Here is a 27,223-nt window from a genome sequence, read left to right as displayed (position 1 = left end):
TAAGGATCTCATGCGTGACTGTCAATTCAGTTGACAGTCACACAATAATAAATCCAGGCCCAAGATGTTCCCCCTACTTCGTTGACACCATCTCCCTCCATGAAGTATATTCTTTAACACATGGCCATATCGTCTGTGGCTCTCCTCTCTTCTGCTGCACTCGCCTCCAAAACTCCTTAAGCATCTCCCCCTATTTTGGCAGCTTCTTGAAATGTGGTCGCATTTAGGTGCCATACTAATCTAAAGTTTAATGTTAACATGATACAAATAAAAAAAAAATCTATTTTGGATGGTACCTTTCACAAAACAAATGTTCCAAAGCACTGTACAACCTGAAACAAAAAACAATTACAAACCAAAAAACACATGCAACTAAAAAAGAATAAATTTTGATTTAAAGCTTTCGTGACTGCAGTAATTCATATTCTTAGTTTTTTCGGTAAAGTCACGTTGAAGAGAAACAACAAAATAACAAAATATATATAAAACAATAAAAAATTCTCACGACGTTTCGACACACCTGATGATGACCGTTTGAGTTATGGTCGAAACGTCGTGAGAATTTTTTATTGTTTTATATATATTTTGTTATTTTGTTGTTTCTCTTCAACGTGACTTTACCGAAAAAACTAAGAATATAAAAAAGAATAATCTAACTTTTAAAAGTCTGAATACAAAAAATAGTTTTAAGATTGAGATTTCAAATTACTGATGGTACACAGAGATTCTAACAGCCTTGGACAAAAAAATTCCAGTCTTGACGTGAGCAGAGGAACAGAACTGCTCTGTCATCCATGGAGCGAAGTCTAAGTTTAGGGACAAGCAAGAGTCCAGAGTCTGATGAACGAAGGTCAAGTATGGATGCGTAGCAGGAGAACAGATCTCTTAGGCACGATGGAGCCAAACCATTCAGGGCCTTGTATGATAGTAACAGGCTCTTAAAATCAAACATATATATCACAGGCAAGCAATGTAAAGATGCCAGAGCAGGAGTTATATGATCATAGGATTTAGTTTTAGTGTGATGTGAACACGACAAGAAGGGCAGTCAGGGCATCACACCCCACATGCCTTAAGGGTGATGAGCATGATGCCCTGTTCCCCATCTCTCAGGTGGTCATCCATCAGATCCTCAATGAGCTGCACCTCGGCCCCCAAGTGTCGGATCCTGTGCGCGCACAAAAAAAGACACTTGACAAAGATCCTCCACATAGCCTTAACAGTCTGTTAGCGAACACCTTAGAAGGCTGGCCCCACACACGAGGGGGTAGGATGGCCAGCACCACGCCTGACCGGCTTTGTCTCGCTAGCGGTGATGTTTACACATTGCACCAGGTACTCATTTGAGATTGAGTCGATTTAGGGGAGGCCCATAACCGGTCAAAATAATCGTCACTGGTGTTGGCTCTGAACGGAAATCAAACTTGGGTCACCAGGTTCGTAACACAGTGCGCTAACCAGTGCACCACTGCTCCCCATGTACACGCACACACACACGGGTGTAGGCAAGGTCACCGGCTAAACATTAACATTAATACATGTGCATGTACAGCCCTTGTGTCACGCCACTGCTGGATGAGGGCCTCCCCACAACACGCGATTCAAAGCGGATTATTTGATTTTGAGTCACCACGCTGGTCAGTTTCAGTTGGTCAAGGCGGGGCAGACGTGAAAGCATAGAACAGTTTAAGAGTGGATTCTTCTGCACTGCTTTCTGCTGCCAGAATAGCTGTTTTGTAAAAAGTGTTTCAATGTCCTCTTGCTATACAGGTTTCTAATGTCCTGCAACCAGGGCTTAATTTCAGCCAGGTCTGTACACGTAGGCGTTTAGGAAAATACGTCCACACCCGGAACAGCACATCCAGCACACCTCTTTGGCTATGGCTGTGGCCACAACTCATGTGCCACCTACTCCAGTTTACTAGCGACCTAGAAAATATCCAGTAATCAAAACAATAGCCACCGCGTACTTGGGCCCTTGAGGAAATATGCGGAGCATTGCAACAACTCCCGAAATGTTTGCTTCGTCTCAACAACAACAAAAGCCATTCACAATGATGCCCATGTATGTGCGCGCGCGGGGGCAAAGCGGAACGAAAGCAGGGCGAGCGTGGCCAATACCGGCGCTCGTAGTGGTGGCCCCTACCTTGCGCGCAGAACAACGAACATGAAGACGGGGATGAGGTCGTCCATCGCCCACTTGCAGCGCTGCTGCCGCGCGTCCTCCACGGCCGCCGTGATGGCACGGAACGTGTCCCCCAGCACCGCCAGCTTCTCCCGCGGCGTGAACTTGGCACTGGGGTGAGCGTGGCGGGAACGCGGCACGGAGCAGAAATGTGAAATGGTGAATCGGCAGACGGGCACTGGAGAGTCAGCGTGTTTAACGATCTGGATCTCCCGTGATGTAATGAACTATTACAATTTAATATTAAGACTCTAATTCGTTTTCATCTCAGTTTTACTGCGTGGCCAGAAATGTGTAACTGTGTTTCAAACACAATGCATAGATGGTAATAGAAGTGTGACGATTCACTCCACCCCTGCGATTCTGAGTCATCACGAGTCGAGGTCACAACTTTGAATCAAGAATCAATTTCAACCTAATAAAGAACGTAGCAACCTCTAGTGACTGCAAGGGGGTCAAGTGAACATACAACCGTGCAACATTTCCAATGAAGAAAATACTCTTGCACGCATAATCCTTGTTACAGATCTGGTGGCAATCCATTTAAAATAATACTATGTGCAGGAAATGTCGGTACAGCGTGGAACACGACTGTAATCCACAACTTTGCAGTGTTGGTGGATCATATAGGTTTGTAAAAATCAGATGCACTGCACTGCGAGATCACCAGAAGATGGGAGAACAGGAAATTGGTTCATAAATACATCGATGTGAACCTTTCACTGTCATCACCTCCCGTGCACTAAACAAAGAAACATAAATTGGCCAGAAACATAAAGATTCAATAAAACCTCTGGATATAGGACATATTATTATAAAAAAAACAAACCAAGATGAAAAATGTCCCTGCTGTGCTGCATTGAAGGCAAAACGTTCTGCCATCTGGGACACGATTGTTTGATTTTTCCTTTTTGGCAAAACATTTAATTACAGTCCGTTAGGAATGTCCTTGACTGGCAGATTATTGTGGAAAGCCTGCTCATGCAAGACTTAAGATCACAAACGCCTAATGTAAACAATTGTGAGAAACACTTGAATGAGAAACAAGTCCTCACCTGATAAGTTTCAAACAAGTCACCGCCTTCCCAAAACACTGGTTCTTCTGCTCCTGCATCTGCGCACAGCACAACAAAGGGAACGAGTCTCAGCTCTCTGTATTGACGAATTTGACAGCCAGGTTTTTTCAGAATAAAGTCAAAAGTGAAAATGAGGCTCTTATACCTGTTTGTCTGCCTGCTGAGCATCGGAGAGTGGCCACAGCTTCCTGTAAAACAGGAGACATAAATTTTAAAAAATGTAGCCTCCAATTAAACCAGCAGCGGAAAGATTGTGCAAGGATATGAGAAAAGAGATCAGACGCATGGACTTTTTAAAAATTAACCAAACACACCTTAAAGCAACTCAAATTTCATCTTATAAAACTTCCCTGAGGAAAACTTCTTTAAAAGGTAACTTTAAAGGCATTGGCTATTCTTCATAGCAGACAGATACGTGCCAATGCCAGAAATGTCCATATTTTTTTGGGAAGTGTTAACGACAAATGTGTTGAGTTAGTTTTTTATGCGGCAGTGCCAACAATTTAGTTTTTTTTTTCCCCAAGGTGATTCTTTCACCTACTTCTGAAAGAAAACCCTACGAGTCCCTCACTGCACAATATTGCCTTTCCTCCATAAATCCCTTTGGGTGCCGAGTGCGGTCACGGCACAGAGCCACGGCATTTGAACGTACGGGTTCGCCTCGAGGTAGCGCAGCAGGGCCTGGTCTGGCTGCCGGTTGAGGTATGTGAGGTTGGCCCAGTAGCAGGTCACGTTCTCCTCGTCCTGGAGCTGATAGAGCGCCAGCAGCTGAGGGTAGAGGCCGGGCAGCAGCAGGGGTAGGATGAGCCCGTTCCGTGTCACCACCTCCCTAGGTACGACACGCACGCACACAGACACAGACACACACGGACAATGTGAGGTGACCAGAGAACCACACACCGAAAAGTCAGCGAGTTCTCGTTGGTTAAACAAATGTTGCATGCGATACATTTCCAGAAGGGGTCCCGAGAACATTATCAAAATTCCACATGACTATCATAGTGACAATGTAATCACAGAAGACCAGCTGCTGTAGCCTTACATATTATACACTGTATAATGTGTAAGGCTACACATTATGCAGTGTAGCCTTAAATAGTGGGGATCATTTTTGCCAACTGAAGGGATGGTGGACCAAATCAACATTGGGCTGGCATATGAACTTAATTCAAGCCTTGGTGCTCTACCCAATGAGATACATTCCTGCTATAATGTAGAAAGTAAACACACGTTTATTTTCATCCGGTTTTTTCTGAAAATACAACACGATACAATTTGGATTTGTATGGCATGTAACCGTGCGAATGGCTCCAGGACAAACAATGGGTGGGAATAAACAATAAAAATCAGCAAGGCAATGGCTTACGTCCACTTCATCTTGAAGATAAAAACACAGGGACATATACCGATGTGCCTTTCTTACCAGGCCTCATCAGCATTGCCGTCAGGGTCAGAGGAATTCAATTCTAGAACCCTGCTTTCTTCCTCCGGCAAGTCTGGAAACAGGAACCTTCACAAAACGACACACAAGCACACTTTGATGAAGGGGGTCTTAGCATGTGAAAACTTTAAAAAGTCATCATCATCACAATCCGTGGACAGATAGCCCGTAGGTGTCCACGGCACATTTCGTCATTTGTTTCCACTTTCCTCTATCTTGTGCCAAAATGCTCAAGTAGTGCCTCATCTTTCACACAATAATCTCTTATGTCGTCGTCATCGTCGTCAAGCCATTCTCTGTTAGGTCTTCCTCCCTTTCTGGTTCCTTCCATTTTTCCAGAACAACACACTTTTAATTTTTCTGTTGTTGGCCATCCATCATGTGTCCAAATATTGCCAGATATGTGTCTAAATAGTGGCAGATTATAATGAATGTGTGCAAAAAAAATCATACACATTTTGAAAATCCACAGCGTGGCACAACAGTGAAAATTGCGTGTGGCACTTGCTGGATGATGGCGAATATGCGCTCCACGTAGTAGGAGATCTCGGCCAACGCGGTGCTCAGAAGCCGCCGGTCGGAGCCGATGCCGACGTAGGTTGCTCGGAAGGCCGTGACGAGCATGTCGAGCAACCGGCCCAGCGGGTGCTGCAAGCTGCCGAATGCCTGGAAGGGAAGGGGATGGGGGGGGGGCACCGTCGAACGTTGGGATTGAGTTGAGACCGCATCACCTAAGTCAGCCGGCCCCGCCCCCGCACCTGCTGACTCTCCACAACAAAACCGCACTGGCACCATATTAAAATCTCGGTAAGACAATGTAACAAGTAGATAACCCAAAGACAATACATCGCATGTGAATTAAAAGAAGACAATACAGCACTTTGATAACCCCAAGACAATGCTTCTAAATAATCGTAAGACAACACAAGGTAGAATTTGGGCTGCGATGGTGAGACACAGGAGCCCCTACCATCTTGAGGTACGCCTGCATGGCCTTGTAGTCCTGGAGAGTCATTATCTTCCCTTGCTGGTACAGCGGCACTGTCTGCAGAATGCTGTTCTCTTCTCCATCCGACTGTGGCTCCTCCGTCATGCTGGCGCCCAAAGGAAGGATCACGATAACAGCCAAGAACATTACACTCAACAACAGGGTGGCTGTGTATGTCTGAGCAGCACCACGTCCGTAAGCTGCGTGAAGGGGGAAAAAAAGCAGAGCCCTTCAAGACACATCCACATGGCCCAATAGTAGCTGCAGTGATGGCATAGGAATAGTGTGCATTATCATGCTAAAATCAGGTTTATAGTACATTAAAGAAAGACTCGTACAGCCAAAGAGGGCTTCTCCGCAACCCATGTGTGTCATGGGGGTTATGTGATCATACTTCACCACGCTCGTCATTGACGATTGAAGGCGAGGGGCATATAGTATGTGGAAGCATGGAAGTAAAATACAATATATATTGCTGGATTGCCATCTGCCGCTCATCACATAGCTCCGCAACAGTCTACAACAACCTGATGGTGTGGGCAGGGGCCCTTCTCTTAGTTTGAGGCTGCCATGAAAACGCAATGTTTCACAGATGAGTAATCTACCAGTAGTGTGTGGGGGGGGGAGCAAAGGGCTGACATGTGTGCATATTTATTGAACAAAACGAGTCGGAAAATGGGTGCCAAGTATAGCAGCCCATGTACAGCAGCCCATGTGCAGCAGCTAAGACGAAGCAGACCGAGTGCAGCAGCTCATACACAGCAAACCCACGCCCAGCAGCTCGCGCACAGCAGCCCACGGGGCAGCAGCTCACTCGCAGCAGCTGGGACATACATAGAGCTGTTGTGAGTTCTGTCCATGGTGTAGGACATGACGATATTTTCCCAGGCACGGTGCAGGTCCCTGTTGCCAGGAGTGGCGCAGCCCATCTGGGCCCAGCACTCCTGGAAGATGCCGCTCCACTTGTCCCGCGCCGGCACCGCGAGGGACAACACCCTGCCGTTGGGTGGCCTGGGGGACGAAGAGATGGGCGGCAAGCAGGGGTCATGCGCTCAGGAGACATGAATGCGCTCACAAATCCGCACGCAAACACTGCGGTTACACTCGCCGCAACATGATGTGTTGCTGAGCTTGTTAAAAAGTCGCACTCCCTGTCAAAATTTGACTTGAGGCTTCAATCAGCTCTAAATTTACAGTTCTTTGTCAATCTACTGTTGGATGAAGGTCTTCCTACATCTTGTTGGTTCTGGGGAGCATCCTACCTATTTATAAAATTAAGGTCCTTTCTTTCTTGCAAAAAAATGCAATGGCTAAATGTAATGTCTAAAATATATCTATAATTTTGACTCTTGAGGAGGTGGTTCAAAAAAAGGATACGTGCATCGTGGTAATATTACAACGCACGATGGAAGGTTAAAATCACACCTTTCGCAGCTTAGAAATCATGCGTTTGCAAATATTTAGAATTCTTAAGGTGTGGCTGCATTAATAGTATGTCAATGATGACCTCTCCACGCTAACCTATGACGAATAAATATTGAAAGGGTGCGCGCACTGTGAAGGCTGCCAAAATATTAATGCACCAATCCTTCTCGCAAAAGGCAGAGCGAGAGAAAGACCTCATCACGCCAGCAGGAGGCAGCAGTGCCAAGGGGGTCACACTCACTGTGGCACGCCGTAGTCCACTGCATCGGACGGAGTCGCCGTCTGGAAGGTGCCGCTGATCTTGATGCCGCTGCCCCACTCACCGGTGAAAACGCCCTCAATGTAGTCCCCGTTGGGCATGGTGAGCACGCCCTGCAGGTCGAAAGGTGGACCCGTCACGCCGCGGATCAGCAACGGCGAGGCGACCGAAAGCGTTGGGAGCGGTTACAGCCAAACGCGTCGCGCCAATCGTGCGCTCCCGTATTGCTTATTTGGACGCTTTGACCACGACGGCGGTGTTATCAAGGTAGCAATTTATAAAAATGTATTGCTCAAGCAAACATTTGGCTGGAAGCAAAATCAAGGTGTGTGTTAATGAGCAGCGCAACCATTGTTCAGCAATAATGTACCCTTGCCAAGGTAAAGAGAAAGCATGCACCCAGCGAGAGATTTTCCAAAACAAATCATCGGCACAGTATCCGGAAACTGAAGCCAGAGTCACCATTGGGTCGAGTAGGAGGCTTCTGTCAGCGAGTCGTTGTTTTGAGGTCAACCGAGATTGGCAGAGAAATAGGAGCCTCGGGCTTGGCCTCAGTTTCCATCTACTCTTCGTGCCGCTCATTGCCTTTATTAATCACATATCACCCCTTACCTTCCCATTGAGAATGCGCTCATCAGAGAACTCCCCTTCAAAGAAGGTGTCGTCATCTGTCATTAATATGCCCGATCCCTGCGCGCACAATACGAGGTCGTAAACAAACTAAGTACATATATTATTCGGCGATGCTGTTTACATGAGAAAATAATTACTATTACCGACGTAATTGTGCCGACAGGAATCTGGCATACTTTTAAAATAAGTTGCAATAACAATTTCATGACCATCTCGGATTTTTCTTTTTTACTTGAAACATTCATTGCAAAATGTACATTCCCGTCAGAACGTTTGAATCAAAACGAAACCTCCACCTTTCAGGTGGTGGGGCGAGTGCGTCATCAGCGCGATGTTTGAACCCTGCGTGCATCGCTTCAATGCCTTGGCACGGAGGTCTGGTTTTCCAATGGGACACTCTAATAAGCCCCCCCCCCCCCCCGTGCCTCCCACCCCCCCCTGTGCCCCCCCCCCAGACCCTCCACCCCCACCAACCCCAAAGCGTACCACCATCTTGTTGCGGATGAAGTTGCCCTGGTAGACGATGCCATGCTGCGTGATACAGAGCCCATTCCCGTGCCGCGTGTCGTCCTCCCACGTGCCCATGTACTTCTCGCCCCTGCACGTGGCAGCCACACGGCCAAAGTCGCATTCGCTCGTCTCTGTCGCCCCCTAGTGCACACTCGTGTGCTCAAATACAGGTCAAGTTTCTTTTGTATAACCGGGTGAGTTTGCTACAGTGACACGGGGCATGGGAAAGACCCAGGTGTTATGGGTTAACTGAGATGCAAAACCAGTGTTTTAGTCACACATACAAACACAAAAATCCCCCGAATAACCATAACAAAAAAGTGCTGTTAGCGAACACCTATGAAGTGTGTCATGGTGCATGAGGTGGTGTGGCCAGGACCACACCCAGGCACTTTTGTCTCCCCATTGTTGATGTTTACACACACGGCACCAGGCACTCGTTTAAATGCAAGTAGACTTAAGGAAGGCCGAGGACCAGATAAAATAATCACAACTGATGTTAGCCGTTTGCGGGAATCGAACTCGGGTCGCCGCCGGTTGGCAGCGCGATGACCACAACATTGCCGCTCCCCTACACGGATATGCCCAAGGCATGTGCGTGCGCCGTTGGTTCGTGATGGACAGACCTGCTCACATTCTCGTAGACGCCGTAGCCGGCCCTCTTGCCGGAGGCCCAATGCCCCACGTAGACGCCGCCGGCGTGTTCCCCCTTGCTGCTCAGCAGCATTCCGTGGCCGTGTCGTACACCGCCCACCAGGTAGCCCTCGTACACCTCCCCATCCGCGTGTCTGCATGCCCACACATACACACATACTGTATATACAATGACACCCCCCCACCCCTCCCGCCCCATTGGGGAAAATGCTGTTAAGCAAGCACCTATGAAAGTCACCATGGTGTACAGAGGAGTAGTGTCGCTAGCATGACAAACCACTGCCTTTGTTTTTCGATTCAAAGCTTTCGTGACTGCAAGGATTCATCTTCTTTGGTTCTTTCGGTAAAGTCACGTAGAATGAGAATAAAATAATAAATTTGATAAGATAAAATAACACAATAAAATTATCACGACGTTTCGGCCACAACACAAGCGGCCTTCATCAGGTGAAGGGATGAGACTGTCTGGAGGACAGCGCTGGGGCGAACAAAGCCAAGCTCAGATCGCGACCTTTAAGGTGTGTGAGAAGAAACAGAGCGCCTTGACAAAGGAATTAGCATAGGATTTAGCATTGAAATAGCTAAGTGATTAGCTTGTGACTGGTCACAGAAATGGCTATGTTAAAGTCAAGGCATACACATTCACAGAGGCACCTAGTACAAATCAAACAGGAGAATTTAGCATTGAAATAACTCGGAGAATTTAGCATTGAAATAACTGAGTGATTAGCTTGTGACTGGTCACAGAAATGGCTATGTTAAAGTCAAAGCCTACACATCTGAGCTATTAACAGTAGCTGGGTATACACTACACTATATAATTAATACTACATAGTAAACCAATAAAAAACTAAAATATAAATTACCTCAAAACTGACGCCATCCAGACTGCCACTCTACGCCCGACCTTATGGAAGAGGTACGTGGATGACACTTTTGTCATCTGGCCACATGGCCAGCCTGCTCTAGACCAATTCCGTGACCACATCAATTCCATACACCCAGCCATCAGATTTACCATGGAGGTCGAAAAAGATGGCAAACTACCCTTTTTGGATGTCTTAATTAAAAGGAGACATGATGGTTCAATGAGCCACTCTGTCTACAGGAAAGCTACCCATACAGATGCTTACTTGAAACCGGATTCCCACCACCATCCATCCCAGAAGAACTCCCTCATCAAGACTCTATACCATATAGCCCAATGCATTCCCGACCAGGAACACATTACCAGTGAACTCAAGCATGTACACCAGGCTCTCAGGGCTAATGGTTACTCCGACTACACAATCTGCAAAGCCATCACTCCAGTCATGAAGAAGGATCCTCTTGTGGATCCACTCAAAACCATCACCTTACCCTACATTGCAGGGGTCACTAAAAAGATCTCCAAAATCCTGAATAAACACAAGATCCAGGTCCGATTCAACACAGTACATAAAATCCGTGATCTGGTTCCATCTGTAAAAGATGCTGTTCCAGACATACAGTACCCGGGCGTTTACAAACTAAAGTGCCTCTGCGGTAGTAGCTACATTGGAGAAACCAAACGACATATCTCGGACCGCATCCGCGAACATAAAGCAGACTTGAAACACGGTAGAACGAACTCCTCTGCCGTGGCAGATCACTGTTATAATTCAGTGGGCTCACATGACATTGACTTCTCCAAGACGGAGGTTCTTTGCAAACCAACCGGCTACCATGAGAGATTCGTTCATGAGGCCATTCACATATACAAGCACAGAGACAATTTCAACCGAGAAGATGGATTCTGGCTTAGTAACCATTGGAAATATGTTTTAAACCATTTCCGTTCTTAATTATTTGTATTTTACGATGACCTTCAGACCGCAGCTCTTTCGCTGGCATTGACTCTTAATACCTCTCACACCACTGTTAATGGTATGGTTTCCAACATGGAGTATAACAGCGCCTCGCAGCTGTCTCTCTCCCCCTCCTCCGTTCCGACCATGGATGAACTCGTCCGTCTGAATGGGGCTCGTAGCTATCCGTGGTGCTAAAGTTGAGGGTAAGAATCCACCCATTTTTTCGCCATATAGCATTGTGATATATAACGACTTATTGTTGGTAGCTTAGCTGATCGGAGAATATATAGAGTTTATTGATAACATTGAGGTAATTTATATTTTAGTTTTTTATTGGTTTACTATGTAGTATTCATTATATAGTGTAGTGTATACCCAGCTACTGTTAATAGCTCAGATGTGTAGGCTTTGACTTTAACATAGCCATTTCTGTGACCAGTCACAAGCTAATCACTCAGTTATTTCAATGCTAAATTCTCCGAGTTATTTCAATGCTAAATTCTCCTGTTTGATTTGTACTAGGTGCCTCTGTGAATGTGTATGCCTTGACTTTAACATAGCCATTTCTGTGACCAGTCACAAGCTAATCACTTAGCTATTTCAATGCTAAATCCTATGCTAATTCCTTTGTCAAGGCGCTCTGTTTCTTCTCACACAGCTTAAAGGTCGCGATCTGAGCTTGGCTTTGTTCGCTCCAGCGCTGTCCTCCAGACAGTCTCGTCCCTTCACCTGATGAAGGCCGCTTGTGTTGTGGCCGAAACGTCGTGATAATTTTATTGTGTTATTTTATTTTATCAAATTTATTATTTTATTCTCATTCTACGTGACTTTACCGAAAGAACCAAAGAAGACACTGCCTTTGTCTTCCTTAATGCTGATGTATATTTATTTTAAGGCTGAATAGACCTAGAGGCAGCCGAGGATTGGTTCTGTCACTCGCCATTGATGATAGCTATGGCCTGGGAATTGAACTCCGGTTTCTCATGTACATTTAGCCTAATAGAATGACCAATACAATGCAAACGGGACAGTATAAACAATACAATTAAGACAAAAATAATATATCTTGACTTAAAGCTTTCGTGACTGCAGGAATTCATATTCTTTAGGTCTTTCGGTAAAGCCACGTAGACAGAAAAAATAAAAATATCACCTGATGATGATTGCTTGTGTTGCGATCGAAACGTCGTGATATTGTTATTTTTTATTATTTTTTCTATCTACGTGGCTTCACCGAAAGACCCAAATAATATTACACATCTTGAATTTAGTAGTAACCCCGAATCAGACAATACATCCAACAACCAGGTGGGTAAATATGTAATACGAGCTTTTTTGCCTGTCCTAGACGGGTGTATATTGCAGTGAATCAGAAATACTCAATAGAAAAATTGTTCAGCTCATGAATATTAATGAGGGGGATTGCACAATGTGGAGTGACGTCACCCGCTAATGGTTATTGGGGAGGGGTGCGGCATGTGGAGTGCGCGGCCTTCTTGTGCGTTAGTGTAAAAATCCACCCACTCACGAATATTAATTAGGGGAGGTGGGCCTCGTGGAGTGACGTCACGCACGGGATGGACAGACATTTCTGGGCGATTATAGTCGGTAATGCCTAGTGTGCCTGACCTACCACAAATCTTGACATTTCATTTTTTTTATAAGTCACAATAGCAACATTCATTCAAATGGTTAATTCAGTCGAGAATGATGGAACTTCATGAACTGAGTAACATTGTTTAAATGCGAAACTACTGAGATCTGTTCATATTGACACGTGCGGTATACGCTGGACGACGACAAGACCCCCGTACTTGTAAAGGCCGTATCCATTAATCTTGCCTTCTCTCCATTCCCCGCAGTACTTCTCCTTTTTCCCCGTGCTTGCATTGGCCACCGTGTACTTCCCGTACCTGCACACAGAAGCAGCATCTCACTCACACCCGCACTGGCTTTTGCGGAACTGCAGCATGTGGGCGAAATTAATAACTGCTCTCATGCTAAAAGATTTACTTCCACATGAACAGCCCTTTTAGTAATTCACTGCTGGATGAGGACGGTTTCCGCATGTTCGTCGAGGAGGCTATCCGACCATACTTCACCACACTTGGTACAGTGCGGGTTGGTAGATTTGGGGGCATAAACGTGGCAGAATTGCAGTTGCAATTGACTCTGCTGCACTGCCCTCAGCTGCCCACAATGTAGGTCAGCAAGCCCTGAGTTATGACGATGTATGTATGCACGTTGAACTTCTTTCACACCGTGCATAACCAAATTCGCTAAATCGGAAGTACAGGGAAAGGTCAACAATGCATCGTGCATGCTGTTCGCCCATCAAACCAATACCCAGGCTCAAATCTGCTTAGCTTCCAACATCTGAAAGACTGCACATTCTGGGTGATTTGGTCTTAAGCCTAGGAACTACATTGCTCTGAGAATGCAGCAAGACTCAAATGTTAATCATTAGCAGCGCCGGCAACGACAGGACTCACCCATGCTCAGATCCAAACTTGAAATTTCCTATATACGTCCTCCCATCAGGCCACGTCATCCTTCCCCTAAAGAGAATAACACAACTGTTAGTACATTCCTGGAAGTGCTGTGCTAGAACTATACCACAACGTTGGACATAAATAAGGTTGTAACTGAAAAAAACGAATATCTCTTATGTGTCAGACATTAGTACTCCGATTGTCTTGGGCAGTTCAAAATGAGGTTGAAGCTTTTGTGAACAAAAACAGAACTTTAAAATTGCAAACCAATGTAGGCAGCCAGAAGACTCACAGGTAAGCAATATTGAGCCAGCACCTCTGAGATCATGGCTTCCAATCCAGGAGCCATCCCCTAATAAAACCAGGCTCTCAAGCGTAGCCAGTTAAACTAAACAAATTATTTTTATTTAAAAGGTAAGGCCACTGAGCTATATAGCTCTCTTTCAGAAGTGACCTGGCCACAAATGATAGGTCAACAACGTGGCTTATCATGTGGAAATTTTACAGCAGCCAAATGCTCTAAACGCAAATGATGATGTGCTCAGCCCCGTCAATCGATGACTGCACCAACATTTTTTCCTCAAATTTGGTTTTGCACTTAAATTGGTGTTGGAAGGTGTGACTTCATTTTTAGTAATAGGGTTTTTCCCCTTTTTTCTGGCAACAAAACTTAAACCTTTTTTTACAAGGATTAATGTCTGCATTAACCACGTATACTTGTGGTGAACATGCAAAAAAACATGCTCTGACAATATATGCATTGTCCTTAAAACTGATTGGTTCACACCAGAGACAGCTTTCTTTAGAGCCTAGTCTCAATTGGTGCTAGGCAAGATGACGCCAAAAGGCGTACAGCTCAAAGACAATGCACTATCAAAGTAATGAGGGCTCGGGGTAAGCATCTACATCATTGGACCTCCTTTGCCAGTACCAAAATATAATAATAGGGTTTTTCTCCTTTTTTCTGGCAACAAAACTGAAAGCTTTTTTACGAGGATTCATGTCTGCATTAACCACAATACTTGCAGTCAAAATGCAAAAAAACACAAATTTTTACTGCAAGTATTGTGGTTAATGCAGACATGAATCCTTGTAAAAAAGGTTTCAGTTTTGTTGCCAGAAAAAAGAGGAAAAACCCTATAATTATATTTTGGTACTGGCAAAGGAGGTCCAATGATGACTTTATCTATGTAAAGGATAAAGACCACAAGTATTGTGGCTAATGCAGACATGATTCCTTGTAAACGGTTTCAGCTTGGTGTTTTAACATCTTAACTGTTTTGTTATTCTTGGTTCTTTCGGTAAAGTCACGTAGACAGAAAACTAAAATCTAAATTAAAAGCAAAAAACCCACGGCATTTCGATCGCAACACAAGCGGTCTTCTTCCAGAAAAAAGGGGAAAACCTATTCTCAATTGCAGACAAAACAATGAAAGCAGATCTGCCTTACCAGCCGTGGGGTTTCCCATCGCACCACTGGCCGTAGTAGTGTGCACCGCGGAGTTGGGGGAGCTTGCGGAACGTGTATCCACAATCCGTGCGCAGGGAGAGGCTCTCACGACCCCTGTGACCTGGGCTGTCCTGTGGCGAAGAGCCCGAGGCTGTGCTCGAGTGCCCAAGGCTGAGCAGGCTGCCTCTCCGTGAGTTAGCTGGGCTCGGCTGACCCACACTGCCCAGGCTTTCATTCCTGGAGAGAGCCGGGCTGCCTTGGCCCGCACAGAGCAGGCTGCCCTTCCGGGAGGCCAGGCTGAGCAGGCTGGTGGCCCCTCCGATGCTGGGTTGCCCAATCGACTCACGGATGACCCTTTCGAAGGTATCTCTCCAAGTGTCCTGTGTGTCCATCATCCATCCACAACGTCCGTGATAACATCCAGGCCTATGTACTTTTTACAGCCCTTTATCAATTAACTACTGGATGAAGGCCTCCGCATGCCAAGTCAGATCCAGGGGGTTGTTTGACCATACTTCAGCAGGCTAGTCAGTGCAGGATACAGGGGCAATAATGATTCAGTTTTCACTTGTCACCACCTGATATTAGCCGTGGCCAGGTATCGAACTTAGGCTGCCTGTCTCATAGTCCAGTGCGAAACCACTGTGCCACCACCACTCCCCATCTATATAATACTCCTATTTAATGTGAAATTTATCACAGCAAAAGCTGTGAGGTTTGTAAAGTTGTAAAATCTACTCAAGTACAAGACGTTTGGAAACTGCTAATAGAATAAGCTATAGAGTGCTGCCAAGTAACAAAAATAAAAGACTTTACAGTTCTTTCTTAAGCTACTGTTGGCTGAAGGACTTCCCACACAATTGGGTCATGGAAGATGCCTCACCATATTTCACCACGTTGGTTACCATGGGTTGATGAAATAAGGGTCCACAGGACTGATTGAGTTAGCACTCATCACTGGTATTAGCCATGGCCTGGCATCAAACTCAGGTAACCTGGTTCAGAGTGCAGTGTGCACTGCTCCGACCATACCACTGCCCCATTACCACCACTGCCCATCCATCTATGAATTCATATTAGATAATAATCCCTTGAGACAAAATATATTTTTGTCATAGGAGAGATGCTCATGTAAATGGCACATGACAATGCATAACGATAAATAAATTAAGAGCCATGCTGGAATGTACCCTGTTCAAAGCTGTTGAAGATGCCAGATGGAGCTCTTCTTCAGGAGTGTAGACCCTTAGGCCATACCTGAAAAAAACACAAAGAGCCACAGGCAATGCACGAAGGTGATAGCAGGGAATCTGTCATTAAAACGCTAAGACTCCATTTAGTTATTCACGCTATTCATGAGCTTTATTGCCTGGGGCAAGCATGGCTTAACCCTTTAATCTCATGAAAACCATAAGCATTCTAAGTTTATCCGAGTGCATGCCTGCATGTGGAACGGTCATCGTGAGATGTAAGCTCTCTGATTTATTTATGGGCATACTGTCCCCGATGTTTAACTTTTTCATATTCAGTTCCTGAAGAAGCTCCCAACACACGGTGCGAAAGGTTGAACATCATGCCGAACAACACGCGGTACAGCGAACACCGGTGAGCTGTGCTACAGCACCAGCGTGACAACCGGGGCACTGAATGAACGTACACATTTTGGTTGTTGTCGTTGAGCGTTTCCACCCATATGGTCGAAACACAGTAGACAGTCTGTGTGGCGCCCTGCACACCGCACATCAAATGGCATGCGAGAGATGGAACAGACGCGGAATTCTCAGTCTCAAATCAGTCGTAGGCTGGCTTGTGTTAGTCTAACGAGAAACACCTGTGGGAAACTGCACACGCATGCGTGTGCAACGTCCCACAGAGAATAATGCCTGAGTGTTGGGTAGTGAACTGATCACTTTGTGTTCACCCTTAGCAATGTGAGCATTGCGCAATAAAAATATAATTATATTATGATCACGTATCATGTGACCAAATGGGGGTCTTCTTAAGGATGTATATATTTATTTAGTAATTACCTTTTCTCTATAATTGCTAGTACTGTACAGGCAAAGTAACTTGATAAAGTGCTATGCTGCGGCAAAAAATCCACCAATTAGAATCGAACACACTTCCATCGCTAGGGCATTCATGCGAAGGCAAAAGCAGCGATGCTGTCGGGCCTTGAACAGTGCTGCACACAGCAGACAACCCTCCCTTCCACCTTTGTGTGCAGGAAGATGTCGTTAAAGAGGATGTAGCGATGGGTGGCGAATCGAGAGGTCTTGACAGGCGATAGCGGAAGCGAGATGCTGTCCTTGATAACCCGACGAGTGGGCACGCACAGGTTCTCCTGGAAAAAGTCAATGTTGCGTCAATGCAGCCACCTTCTTAAACAACCCCGCAGTGTTCAAATCACTGGTCGATAAGGACAAGTGCAGAGAACATTATTTATTTTACGTAAGCATTGAACGATCATTTGAAAACAGAAAACTGCATTTATCAATATTTAGGATTATGATTTGCATTCATAGGGTGCTTAAATGCATTGCCACTCAAAGCACATCTCATCTCAAACATTTCAATGCCCTGCTGCAAGTCTAGCCAGGGGGATCATCCCCAATGGCAGTTGTCCTTGTGTGGCACAAAGTCAGAACACAAATTTTCCATACCAGGCCCTTGCTGGTCTTTTGAAGCCAGAACTCCCTGGTGCTGTACGCTTGTTCAATAAGGTTATTGACGTCATTGTAGAAGGTGTCCCACTTGAGGCTCACGGCCTTTGCCCACTCATATTGCGGTGATTCCTGCACAAACACGGCCCCGTCCGATCACCCATGTCACTCTTGCCATCCAAAACCAAGCGGACCACGCATTCCGTAAGAGCGAGCGCGAGCAGGGACCGCGTGAGTCAAATCGACGAACCATGGGGAAGCACGTAAGCAGGCAGGTGGCGAACATGGAGTAGTTCTGCATGTGGGAGGCCGGGGCCATGAGTATGCAGTAAAGTGTCTCCACCACGCCCTGGCTGCTGCCGAGGGTCTCCAAGAGCTCCGCCAGCTCCCATACTTTCTTCTCTTGCTGCCGATAGTAGCTGCTGTTGAGACAACAAGCAACAAAAGGTAAAAAAAAATCCTTCTGTACAGACTTAAGACTGTTGGGGCAAGTTCTGTTTGCGAGCACCTAAGAAGGCCGCCATGGCGCATAGCACCTGTAAGCATAACAATGAAAGGTTATAGGATAACTGTCCAAATCAACAGAATAATAAAGTGAACATTGCATACCTGTTGCTGTTGATGCTTTCTAAACCCCTAATGACCAACAGGTTAGTCAATGCTGCAAAATACCTGCAGAAAATAAAGGTGATTAGGTTTCATTGCATAACACATTAGTATTTTCAGTCACATTATTATACAATTTCACACTGCACGGACTTGTAAATTCCTGTGAATATCACTAACATAATACATGACACATAATGCTGTATTCAAAATAAAGCAACACGTTTAGTCTGTGCTTCATGTTGATATCCTTCTCAGAAGAATAATTTTGTCAGACTGGATTTATATTTAGATGTTATTGGTGATGCTGCGTTGGCAGTGGTGCACGAGTATCACTGCCAAAAACACTGTGATCTTAAAAGTAAAAATTAATAGGCACGTTTCTGGCAATGGTTCTTCTTCATAGAAACGTCAATGACATATGCATGTTACATGCATGTACATACGATGTGTTGAATACAACACATAACAATCAGTAATTCATTTTATCCCTTTGCCTAACAAATTTCCTGACATACCTGCTTAAATGAGGGTGGGTTTTCACCCATTTCCACTAATGGCCCTGGGTCAGTGGTGAAAATTCCACATTCCTATGACAGACACTAGTCTATTCAAGAAAATATAATTGCCCAAATGAGTACTTCCCACAATCCATTACTCATTTGATCAACTCCATGAGATTAATATAAGTCCCCGTCGATCGTCAACGACAAATGACGGTGACATGGCCGAGTGGTAGTGCGTTTGCCGCTTGTTGCAGAAGTTCATAGTTTGAGCCCAGCAGCTGCCCTGGTAAATAGTGCGGGAAATATAAACCAGAGAGAATGCAGTCCTTGACAGTGGACATGAAAGATCTGGTCAAGTTATATGGCAATGTGTGTGTGTGCACTCGGGTTAAAATTTGCCAAGTACAAATATTTATATCCATATACTGAAATTACTTAATTTGAAAAAAAAAAAAGCAATTGCAACATCGGCTCCTACTCTCACACTAATGGCCACTCGCCGACCAGTGGTAGGTTCACCTTGTGCTGCCCAGGGACAGCCACCACCGGGGATCACCTTGGCAAGACTACAACAGGACGTTGGAACGAATGAGACAAGATGCGACGCAAGGTGCTTTTGGGTTGCCGGGGCATTTAAGCGCCCTTGTGTGCAATGCAAACCCTAATGCTACCCTCATCTTACTCTTCATAGGCGTCCTGAATGGCAGTCTGCTCTGTCACCACATGCACGCTCTGGATGTGCACGTGACCAGCAAAGGGGTGCTCCGTGGCTGAGGTCGATCGGCCTAATGGCGACGACGTCATGGGCTGCGGAGAGCTGGAAAACACTTCCGAGCTGACGGGCCTGGCGGAGGCCTTGAGGCTGGAGGCCATGGCGGAGAGCGTGTTCTCCAGCATGGACACAAGCGAGCTGAATCGGCTGAGCAGCAGCTGGACGGGCGTGGCCATGGCAGGTGGCAGCGTGCGGTCTAGCCCGCCTGCGTGCATGGACACGAGCACGAACACACCAGAAATGCGACCGCTTTTGGCGAAGGTTGATCGCAGTTCCAAATTTCACATTATCTTAATGAACAAAAATAACCACTGAATGAAATGTCCCTTTACCACGTACAGGTACATTTATGAGTTTCAAAACAGTGACAATATTTACATTGTACAGAGTATGGAGATTCGAGCACCTAAAGATTTGTTTATTCAGCTGTAAAGCCATTTATATATATATATTACTGATGGTCAGGATGACTTAACACATAGGCTTTCGCGACCAATATCAAACATAATATTGTTTTTTTGGGGTTTATCTCGCGTAAATATAAATGTTGTGGATTTGCTCTCCAGCACACCGGTGTGCTGTACTCGTAACGAATTGGCATGTTCTGTTTACGTGACAAACCTTACTAATTGGCTTTGGTCGGGTGTTGGCAGGTTTAACGTCATATTTGTATTTATGCGATCTAACCCAAAAAACATATATTATGGTCAGGATGACAACGATAATGATTGATTCATGAATTGTATTCAACCAGTGAGAGCCCATTGAGACTAATAAGTACATAGTTGAAGAGAGACCTGGGTCACATGGCAATACAGTTTACTTATAAACCATTAAAACAAACACTACAAAACCCATTACCAATACAAACATTTCAAGAGTTAACAGTGTAACAATTTTAAACATAACTTTTATTCCAATAAGGAACATTTTTCTGTGATATCCTTGAGGCGCTTTCGTATTTATTGTGAAAAGAAAGGCAGGTGGCCAGGTACCACTTTGGGTTGGCAGGGGACAACTGCATGTGACAGAGCATTAGCAAAGCACAAAGTCCAGCATGGACAGCACACAAATAAATGATTTTAAACACAGTTGCTGAGCATAGGTCCAGAGGCACAAAATGTCAAGTGGCCAGCAACAAACAGCTCCATCAAAAGTTGCAATAGATAGTGGTTAACAAGTATTTGTTGTAATGATGGTCCCACGGACAACATTCACCTTCTTGCAGCAGAGGATGGAAGACGACATCCTTCATGCTGCCGAGAACTTGCACGAAGTCCCTCTCGCTCTTGAAGAATTCATGCAGCAGCTGCAAGTACGGAGGAGGTGCAGTCTGCAGGGCGAGCACCAGGCTCTGCTCACCGCCCGCCTGCACCTGGGTCACCTGCAGCTTCTGTGGTCGAGTCACATCAGTGGCATCTGTGTCAAGAGGATGACTGCTCTCGGCTCTGTGGGCTCTTCCCTCCCACGACAATAGCACTGTAAAACTTTCAGGCCACGGAGATGTTCAGTTGATGCAGTGAGATGAGCCAATGCAGCCTGAAAATTGCATCCTGTCCTTGGGCAAAACAGTTGCAGGATTTACATATGGCAAGAAAATCATGCAATAAGCTGGATTATAGAACTCTTCCCCACATATACAGATGCTTTCGGAAATATTCAAATTGTAGTATGGAAATCGACAGGTAGAATTCTTCAAGAGCGCGGTAGATCTTGTTTGTGTCTCCAAGTTTGTTCAGGTTGGCTGCTTTTCAATAAAGTCACGAATAGCAACAACTTTCGAATACAGATTTGGACAGAATGCGATTATCTTTACAAGAATTGTAGGAGGACACACCCCTTCCACCCAAGCGTTATGCACAGATGAAGCTAACGCATGAATTATTTTAACCTCAGTTGCAAAGTATAAAAAAATGAGGTCATGTTAAGTATAGTATTTCTACATCTACCTCTCTTGCTGCTGCTGTTGCCGCCACCGCCACCACCAACCTGATTAGGCAGGGGCAAATGGACGATTGGAGGACCCTGCATTTCGTCCGCCCCGGAGCCGTGCCCCGCAAGGCGGCTGCAGTAGTACACACGGCTGTCGTAGGAGTCCTCGCGGTTGATCGCAAACAGCGAGTGCTCCTCCGCCGCTGCCACGTCCAGCACCTCGCCGGCCGGCAGCGTCTGTCGCGCACAGGGGGGAGTGACGTAGAGGAGCACAATGGGAAACGTGTTGTCGTGTTGTTATAAATACACATTGATTATGCATTGATGCAATCCAATTTGGGAAAATAGCAACGAACTCTGCAATCTGAATTTAATTTCCAACTATTGGCCAACATCGGCGGCGAGTGATATCCAAACCAGCTTCTGAGCACCACCGCCTGACCAACCCACGCTGTCCGGCCTTGCAAAGTAAGGCTGAATAACCTCCCTGTCTGACACGGTGTGGGAGAGGCCCTCCTCGTTCAGAAGGGGATTGACAAACACCTGTGTTTGTGTCTGCGAAGTTCAGTTGTTTTATTTGTGCCACGGGTACCTCCAGTAGGTGCGGCGTCAGACAGCGCAGCTTGTCGTGCCCCAGCTGTCCACTGCGGTTCCTGCCCCAGCTGTAAACCTGCATCCAACGTCACACCGCCCACAGGGCACAATTTAATAATAATAATGCAATTTGTAACACGCACAAATTTGCGGACGTAACGGCCGCAACTTTCAGTTTTCAGTTTCAGTTTATTTTTTTGGTATAGCCCTGTGAGCCGTTCGGCTCTTGAATCGGGTGCAACCACAACAAACAAAAGAACAACAAAACGAACAAGAAAACATCTTAAAGTGACTATGTGACTGTGCAAACAGATAATCCATGAAAAACACAGCAAAATATTCCTGAAAAAGCACCGTACAACAACGCTGTGTGCAAAATGCCGAGTGGGATGCAAGTCAAACAACAACAACCACTAATGCCCAGTGACGAAAGTGTTCAAATATCTAAGGACAATTTAAATTTGTATACCTTCTATTAGTATAATGAATTAAATGTCACAATATGTACCATGGAGATAAAGAGTTTAATTAAAAGATTGAGGTCAAAGCTGAAATGTAAAAAAAAGAAATCCTCTCTACAATTCACATTTCACACAAGCTTTTCATTTGCAGCTATGTAACAAAATGTTCACCAACTTGTAAAATAATAAAACATTTATTCGATAATCAAGTTCACAAAGTTCAAAAGTAACAATCGGAGTAAATGAGATGTTACCTTTGAGGTGCTGGTGAGTGCGAGGGAGTGGAAGTCTCCTGCCGCCAATTTGATGATCTCTTCACCAACCAAACTCGGAATACACTGTGGCACCAGCCTTCACAATGACAGTTGCAATACAAACACATACACACCCCGTACAGTGCATCGTCATTCACGGTGTGATGATAGCTACCGTGTAAAACATTCGCCTGTTTCTGAACAGCTACGACACATCCAAAAACACAGGCCGTAAACCGATACTTCACAAATAACTGTCCCGTACCTTACAGTCTATAAACAGTACATGAACCGCTAATCCTTGCCTGGTTTACTCTTGTTAATTAACTTTGGATCTGTTTTTATAGGGCAGAGTTGTGCCGTTTTCCGAGTGCCCTAACTCCCTTCACAGCACTGGCGCCTGTTGTCTATTTTTATTCGAGCTCCTGCGAGGGGTGTCCTCTGCGCTTGTTCTGAACACGCCAGGCACATGGGGGGGACATGCCTCAACTACTTTACCACGAAGCCTGTATAAATCAGTCGGTGCACCGTATAATCAGCTCAATAATCTTCCCTGGGAAACGCACGACAAATATGGTGCGTGCGTATAGAATGTCTGCCAATCTGGCTTTATTCCACATGGAAGGTGCACCAGGTCTGGCTTTACAGTGTGCTGGTGTATGCTATAAACGGCACCCGCCATGCTCTCTCAATAAACAAAATGCCAGAGTTACACGTGCGCACACCATGCTTCTCTCGGGAACAAGAAAAGCATGTTCATGTGTGCAGGATAACCACGTTCACAACTATGGTGAATTTTTTTACGAGCACCACAGTTTGCGCACGTGTAATTACGCAAGTCAACAACTCTGAAGCCTTTTGTACAGGGTTATCCATTCATCCCCTACTACAATAACTTGGACATAGCTGAAAATAAAGCATTTTATTTCAAAGCCTCTACACATCTCCCACCAATCGCAACACACTTATTCAATCATGGAGCTATGGCTTTCACGACATTCAATCAGCTATAAACGGATCGGCCTGTATTTCAAGTGTAAACAGCTCGAAGCAGCAACCATTATTTTCAAACGCCAGCAATACGTGCGCTCCCCCCCCCCCCCCCCCCGGTCAGTCCACGACGAGTGCGCGTATCTCACACGCCCCTGAGCTGCATCCCACCTAGAGAGGGTGTCTCCGAGTCCCAGCTGCCCGTCCTGGCCGTCCCCCCAGCTCCACACCTCGAGGCGCTGCCGACGAGGCTGGGTGCTCGCCGTCTGCCACCCTCTCTCCCAGCTCACAGTGGCGCTCGTGGCGCTAGACGGGCTCTCGCCGGCACGCGCCGCACCACCGCCCGCTGCGAAGCCTGGCAACAGCGTTGGCAAATCGTGTAAAACCGTACAAACCGCTTCACACAATGCGCCGTGTCGTTCGTTTTACGAGTTCCACAAATGTGGTCAGGCAGTGAACTAAACAGTTATCCTTCAGTTAATGAAAGCAATCGGTCTAACATTTCACTAACATTAAAAAGTTACTGGAAGAAATAAAATCTAGATTAAATTGGTATTTTTAAACTGAATGCTTGCCAATGCTTTCCAACTAAGTTGCAAAGCTTCTGAAATAGTTATGTCCAAATACTTGTCCGTCTGAAACAGGGGAGCACATTAACACTCGATTTAAAGCTTTCGTGACTGCAAGGATTAATCTCCTTTGGTTCTTTCGGTAAAGTCACGTAGAATGAGAATAAAATAATAAATTGATAAAATCAAATACCACAATAATATTCTCACGACATTTCGGCCACAACACAAGCGTCTGTCCTACCAGACAGTCTCGTCCCTTCACCTGATGAAGGCCGCTTGTGTTATGGCCGAAACGTCGTGAGAATATTATCGTGTTATTTTATTTTATCAATTTTATTATTTTATTCTCATTCTACGCGACTTTACCGAAAGAACCAGAGAAGACACATTAACACTGATAGTCATGATTCCACAATAACAAATACGATATATAAAGTGCTCTTTCTTTGAGGGACTCTGCCTACATAAAAAAATGCCAAATTAATAAAACCATTTCCCAAAGAAGGACAAAAAAACAAGCACTAAAAGGAACCTGCTTTGGAATACTAGGCCTGCTGCCAGCCGAGGTGCACACACGCCCTCCCTGTCAAAGCAGCTGCGCCCCACAGTCTCATTGTGGTCTACAGACCATAGCACTATTAAAGATGATCCAATATGGAAACGCAACCTTGTGCTATTAAGAACTTGCCCACAAAAAAAACGCCAAGTATATCATCAGGTCGCCTGCTCCCTAACCCGGCAGAGCCGCTACCTGAATCGCACTCTCATCGCGGATGCACTGATTTTTGTGCACTTGGCGCGAGCGTTAGCAGTATTATCGCTAATTAAATACATCCGAGGACAAACACGTGTTGGATATCATTACTGAAGCCACGCACATTTGAAATTAATTGTGTTACAATAATATAACTGTTGACGATCCACCAACGTTATCAAACTTACCATGATCAAACTCTGGTTTAAATTCTTTGGTGTTGCGATTGTGCCCGAGCTGGTTTGTGTCGATGCTCGCAGAATTTCTGCACTCCTCCGCTTGTGCACCAGTCCTTGAGGCCGCTGCGCATTCAGCCGGAATTGCTGGCCTAGCCGCGGGGTTATCAGGGGTGACCTGCAGCACATTAATTCCACTGCCCTTCAAGCTCTGACTCCGTGGCACCTCTGGCTGCCTCCCCATTGTCTCCTTCCTCCTGGTGCTCCTGTGGCGATAGCGCCTGATGTGCTCGTACACAGGAGACATCTGCTTCTCGGAGACGCTGTCACTCGAGAGAAAGTGCTCAGTGGATGAGTCCAGTGGTTCGGAATCGAACGCAAACACAGAGTTCGCCGGTGCTACAGCCGGACTCACTTTCTTCTTCTGTGAAAGATGCCTGACGCACCTCATCACCGCGATTTTGCCAACTTCTGAGATCTCTTGGTCACCATCGGCCACGTTGACTTTTTTCGGGTTGACATTATGAAGAGGCTCATGGATATTTTTCTCAATGTTCAGATCATCGTCATCAGATAACCAGATATTAGTGTCAATTTTCAAGTCATTCATTTTTAAACTATCCTCGAAAGAACTTGAGAGGTCATCACTCACAAATGTCTTGAGGCGCATTCCTCTATCGCTACGATTTGAATTTTTGCGATACTCTTTGGCCCTGTCTTCAATGCGAATGGAAATCCCTTCCAGCGTATCCTCAGTTAAACTCATCCACTCACCGCTTGCAGTAAAATTGTCACTACCAGCCGTCACGTTTCTTGACAGCACGGGCTGCGCCGCAGGCGGCTGAGCAGTCCCTGGTGCATGGTTCTCATGGAGCACCTCCACGAGGGCCAGGTTGTGCAAGGCTCCACACACGAGCTGCCTCACCTTCACCCCCACAAAGTGCTCAATTCTCCGCGGCTGGTACTGAATGCGGCTTGCAGAGGCGGCCGGCGGGTCGGCGGCGGCGTGGCATAGCTGCGAGCTGTTCCCCCAGCCCCACATCTCGTCAGACGTCTGCGACCATGCCAAGGTGTGCGTGTGCCCGCATGCCAACAGGGAGATGTGCGGGCGTCCCCTGGAGCCGGCACAATTCCGGGGCGATGCGGATGGCTGCACGGCTGCCCCAGACGCGTCGGGGTCCCTGTTGGGCTCGAACGCCACGAGGGCAGGTCCCTGCACCTCCTCGGTGTCCCGCACCGCACACTGGCCGTGCAAATTGCTGCCCCACATGTACACGTCGCCCAAGCTGCCGACAGCCCCACTGTGACGGGCTCCGGCAGCAATGTACACCACCTCCACTCCTGCCAGTCCCATCTCCCGACGGGGCTCCTGCGCAAAGACATACGCTTGATCCTGCCAGGGCTGCTGGCCAAAGCTGTACACGGCACCATCTGCAACACAAAGGCATGGCCTGATTACGGTGAATGAGCAACTGTTATTTATTCCAGGTCATACTCTTGGATTTGATTGCAGTATAATTGTATTGATCATTATTGTCATCTGTCTGCCAGTGTGTCATCTGTCTCGTCGATTGTGTTTTGGCTCAGATAAATCATAATCTGCTTAGCACACTGGAATGTAGCCCAGCAAGCGATAGGAAATGCAGAACTGTCTTATGAATTCTACGCGTGTCCATTGTCTCCATTTAAGCAAAAAAAATATTTTCACCAAAGCTAAAACTGCCGAGTAAGAATATTGTAAACACATGCAACTAACATGCATCTGATTTGTTCCAGTTCATGCTCTTGGATATGTGGTAACATTGTGTAGAACATGATGATCATCATCTGTGCCTATCGTGTTTTGGCTCAGAGAAACCATACATCGCTCTACCACTGGAGTGTAACTCAGACACTGTAAAAATTACGCATAATTAGTCAAGTGTTGTTCGCTGTGGACAAAAAGGAGACATCAAGTTAATGTGTACATATCAATTCGTTACATTTTCTCGTGTTCCTGAA

General features: G+C 45.9%; 1 protein-coding gene across 5 annotated transcripts in view; it reads right to left on the bottom strand.

Annotated features, from left to right (window-relative positions):
* LOC116940986 (alsin-like) overlaps positions 1-27,223 on the bottom strand; it is a 42,701-nt gene that overhangs the window by 3,986 nt on the left and 11,492 nt on the right. For 4 of the 5 annotated variants that reach the window (XM_032951476.2, XM_032951480.2, XM_032951475.2 and 1 more), the window contains exons 4-32: positions 25,235-26,653; positions 23,892-24,075; positions 22,731-22,827; positions 22,014-22,091; positions 21,479-21,658; positions 20,708-20,882; positions 19,400-19,694; positions 18,215-18,277; positions 17,856-18,027; positions 17,606-17,737; positions 17,158-17,286; positions 16,600-16,670; positions 16,133-16,199; positions 14,943-15,322; positions 13,493-13,558; positions 12,815-12,913; positions 9,144-9,305; positions 8,494-8,605; positions 7,987-8,064; positions 7,357-7,487; positions 6,525-6,701; positions 5,673-5,796; positions 5,211-5,368; positions 4,685-4,771; positions 3,914-4,090; positions 3,407-3,449; positions 3,241-3,299; positions 2,147-2,296; positions 1,072-1,168 (exon numbers count right to left, since the gene is read on the bottom strand). In XM_032951476.2, coding sequence (XP_032807367.2) covers positions 1,072-1,168; positions 2,147-2,296; positions 3,241-3,299; positions 3,407-3,449; positions 3,914-4,090; positions 4,685-4,771; positions 5,211-5,368; positions 5,673-5,796; positions 6,525-6,701; positions 7,357-7,487; positions 7,987-8,064; positions 8,494-8,605; positions 9,144-9,305; positions 12,815-12,913; positions 13,493-13,558; positions 14,943-15,322; positions 16,133-16,199; positions 16,600-16,670; positions 17,158-17,286; positions 17,606-17,737; positions 17,856-18,027; positions 18,215-18,277; positions 19,400-19,694; positions 20,708-20,882; positions 21,479-21,658; positions 22,014-22,091; positions 22,731-22,827; positions 23,892-24,075; positions 25,235-26,653 — 5,162 coding nt within the window. The remainder of the gene's footprint in view (positions 1-1,071; positions 1,169-2,146; positions 2,297-3,240; positions 3,300-3,406; positions 3,450-3,913; positions 4,091-4,684; positions 4,772-5,210; positions 5,369-5,672; positions 5,797-6,524; positions 6,702-7,356; positions 7,488-7,986; positions 8,065-8,493; positions 8,606-9,143; positions 9,306-12,814; positions 12,914-13,492; positions 13,559-14,942; positions 15,323-16,132; positions 16,200-16,599; positions 16,671-17,157; positions 17,287-17,605; positions 17,738-17,855; positions 18,028-18,214; positions 18,278-19,399; positions 19,695-20,707; positions 20,883-21,478; positions 21,659-22,013; positions 22,092-22,730; positions 22,828-23,891; positions 24,076-25,234; positions 26,654-27,223) is intronic. The other variant, XM_032951482.2, reaches the window with a different exon arrangement.

The sequence above is a fragment of the Petromyzon marinus genome, chromosome 10 (genome assembly GCF_048934315.1).
Source record: "Petromyzon marinus isolate PM22_M1 ecotype Great Lakes invasive population chromosome 10, UKy_Petmar_22M1.pri1.0, whole genome shotgun sequence".
Lineage (NCBI taxonomy): Eukaryota > Metazoa > Chordata > Hyperoartia > Petromyzontiformes > Petromyzontidae > Petromyzon > Petromyzon marinus.
The sequence above is the reverse complement of the archived record's forward strand: the minus strand, read 5'-3'. Positions and strand labels throughout refer to the sequence as shown.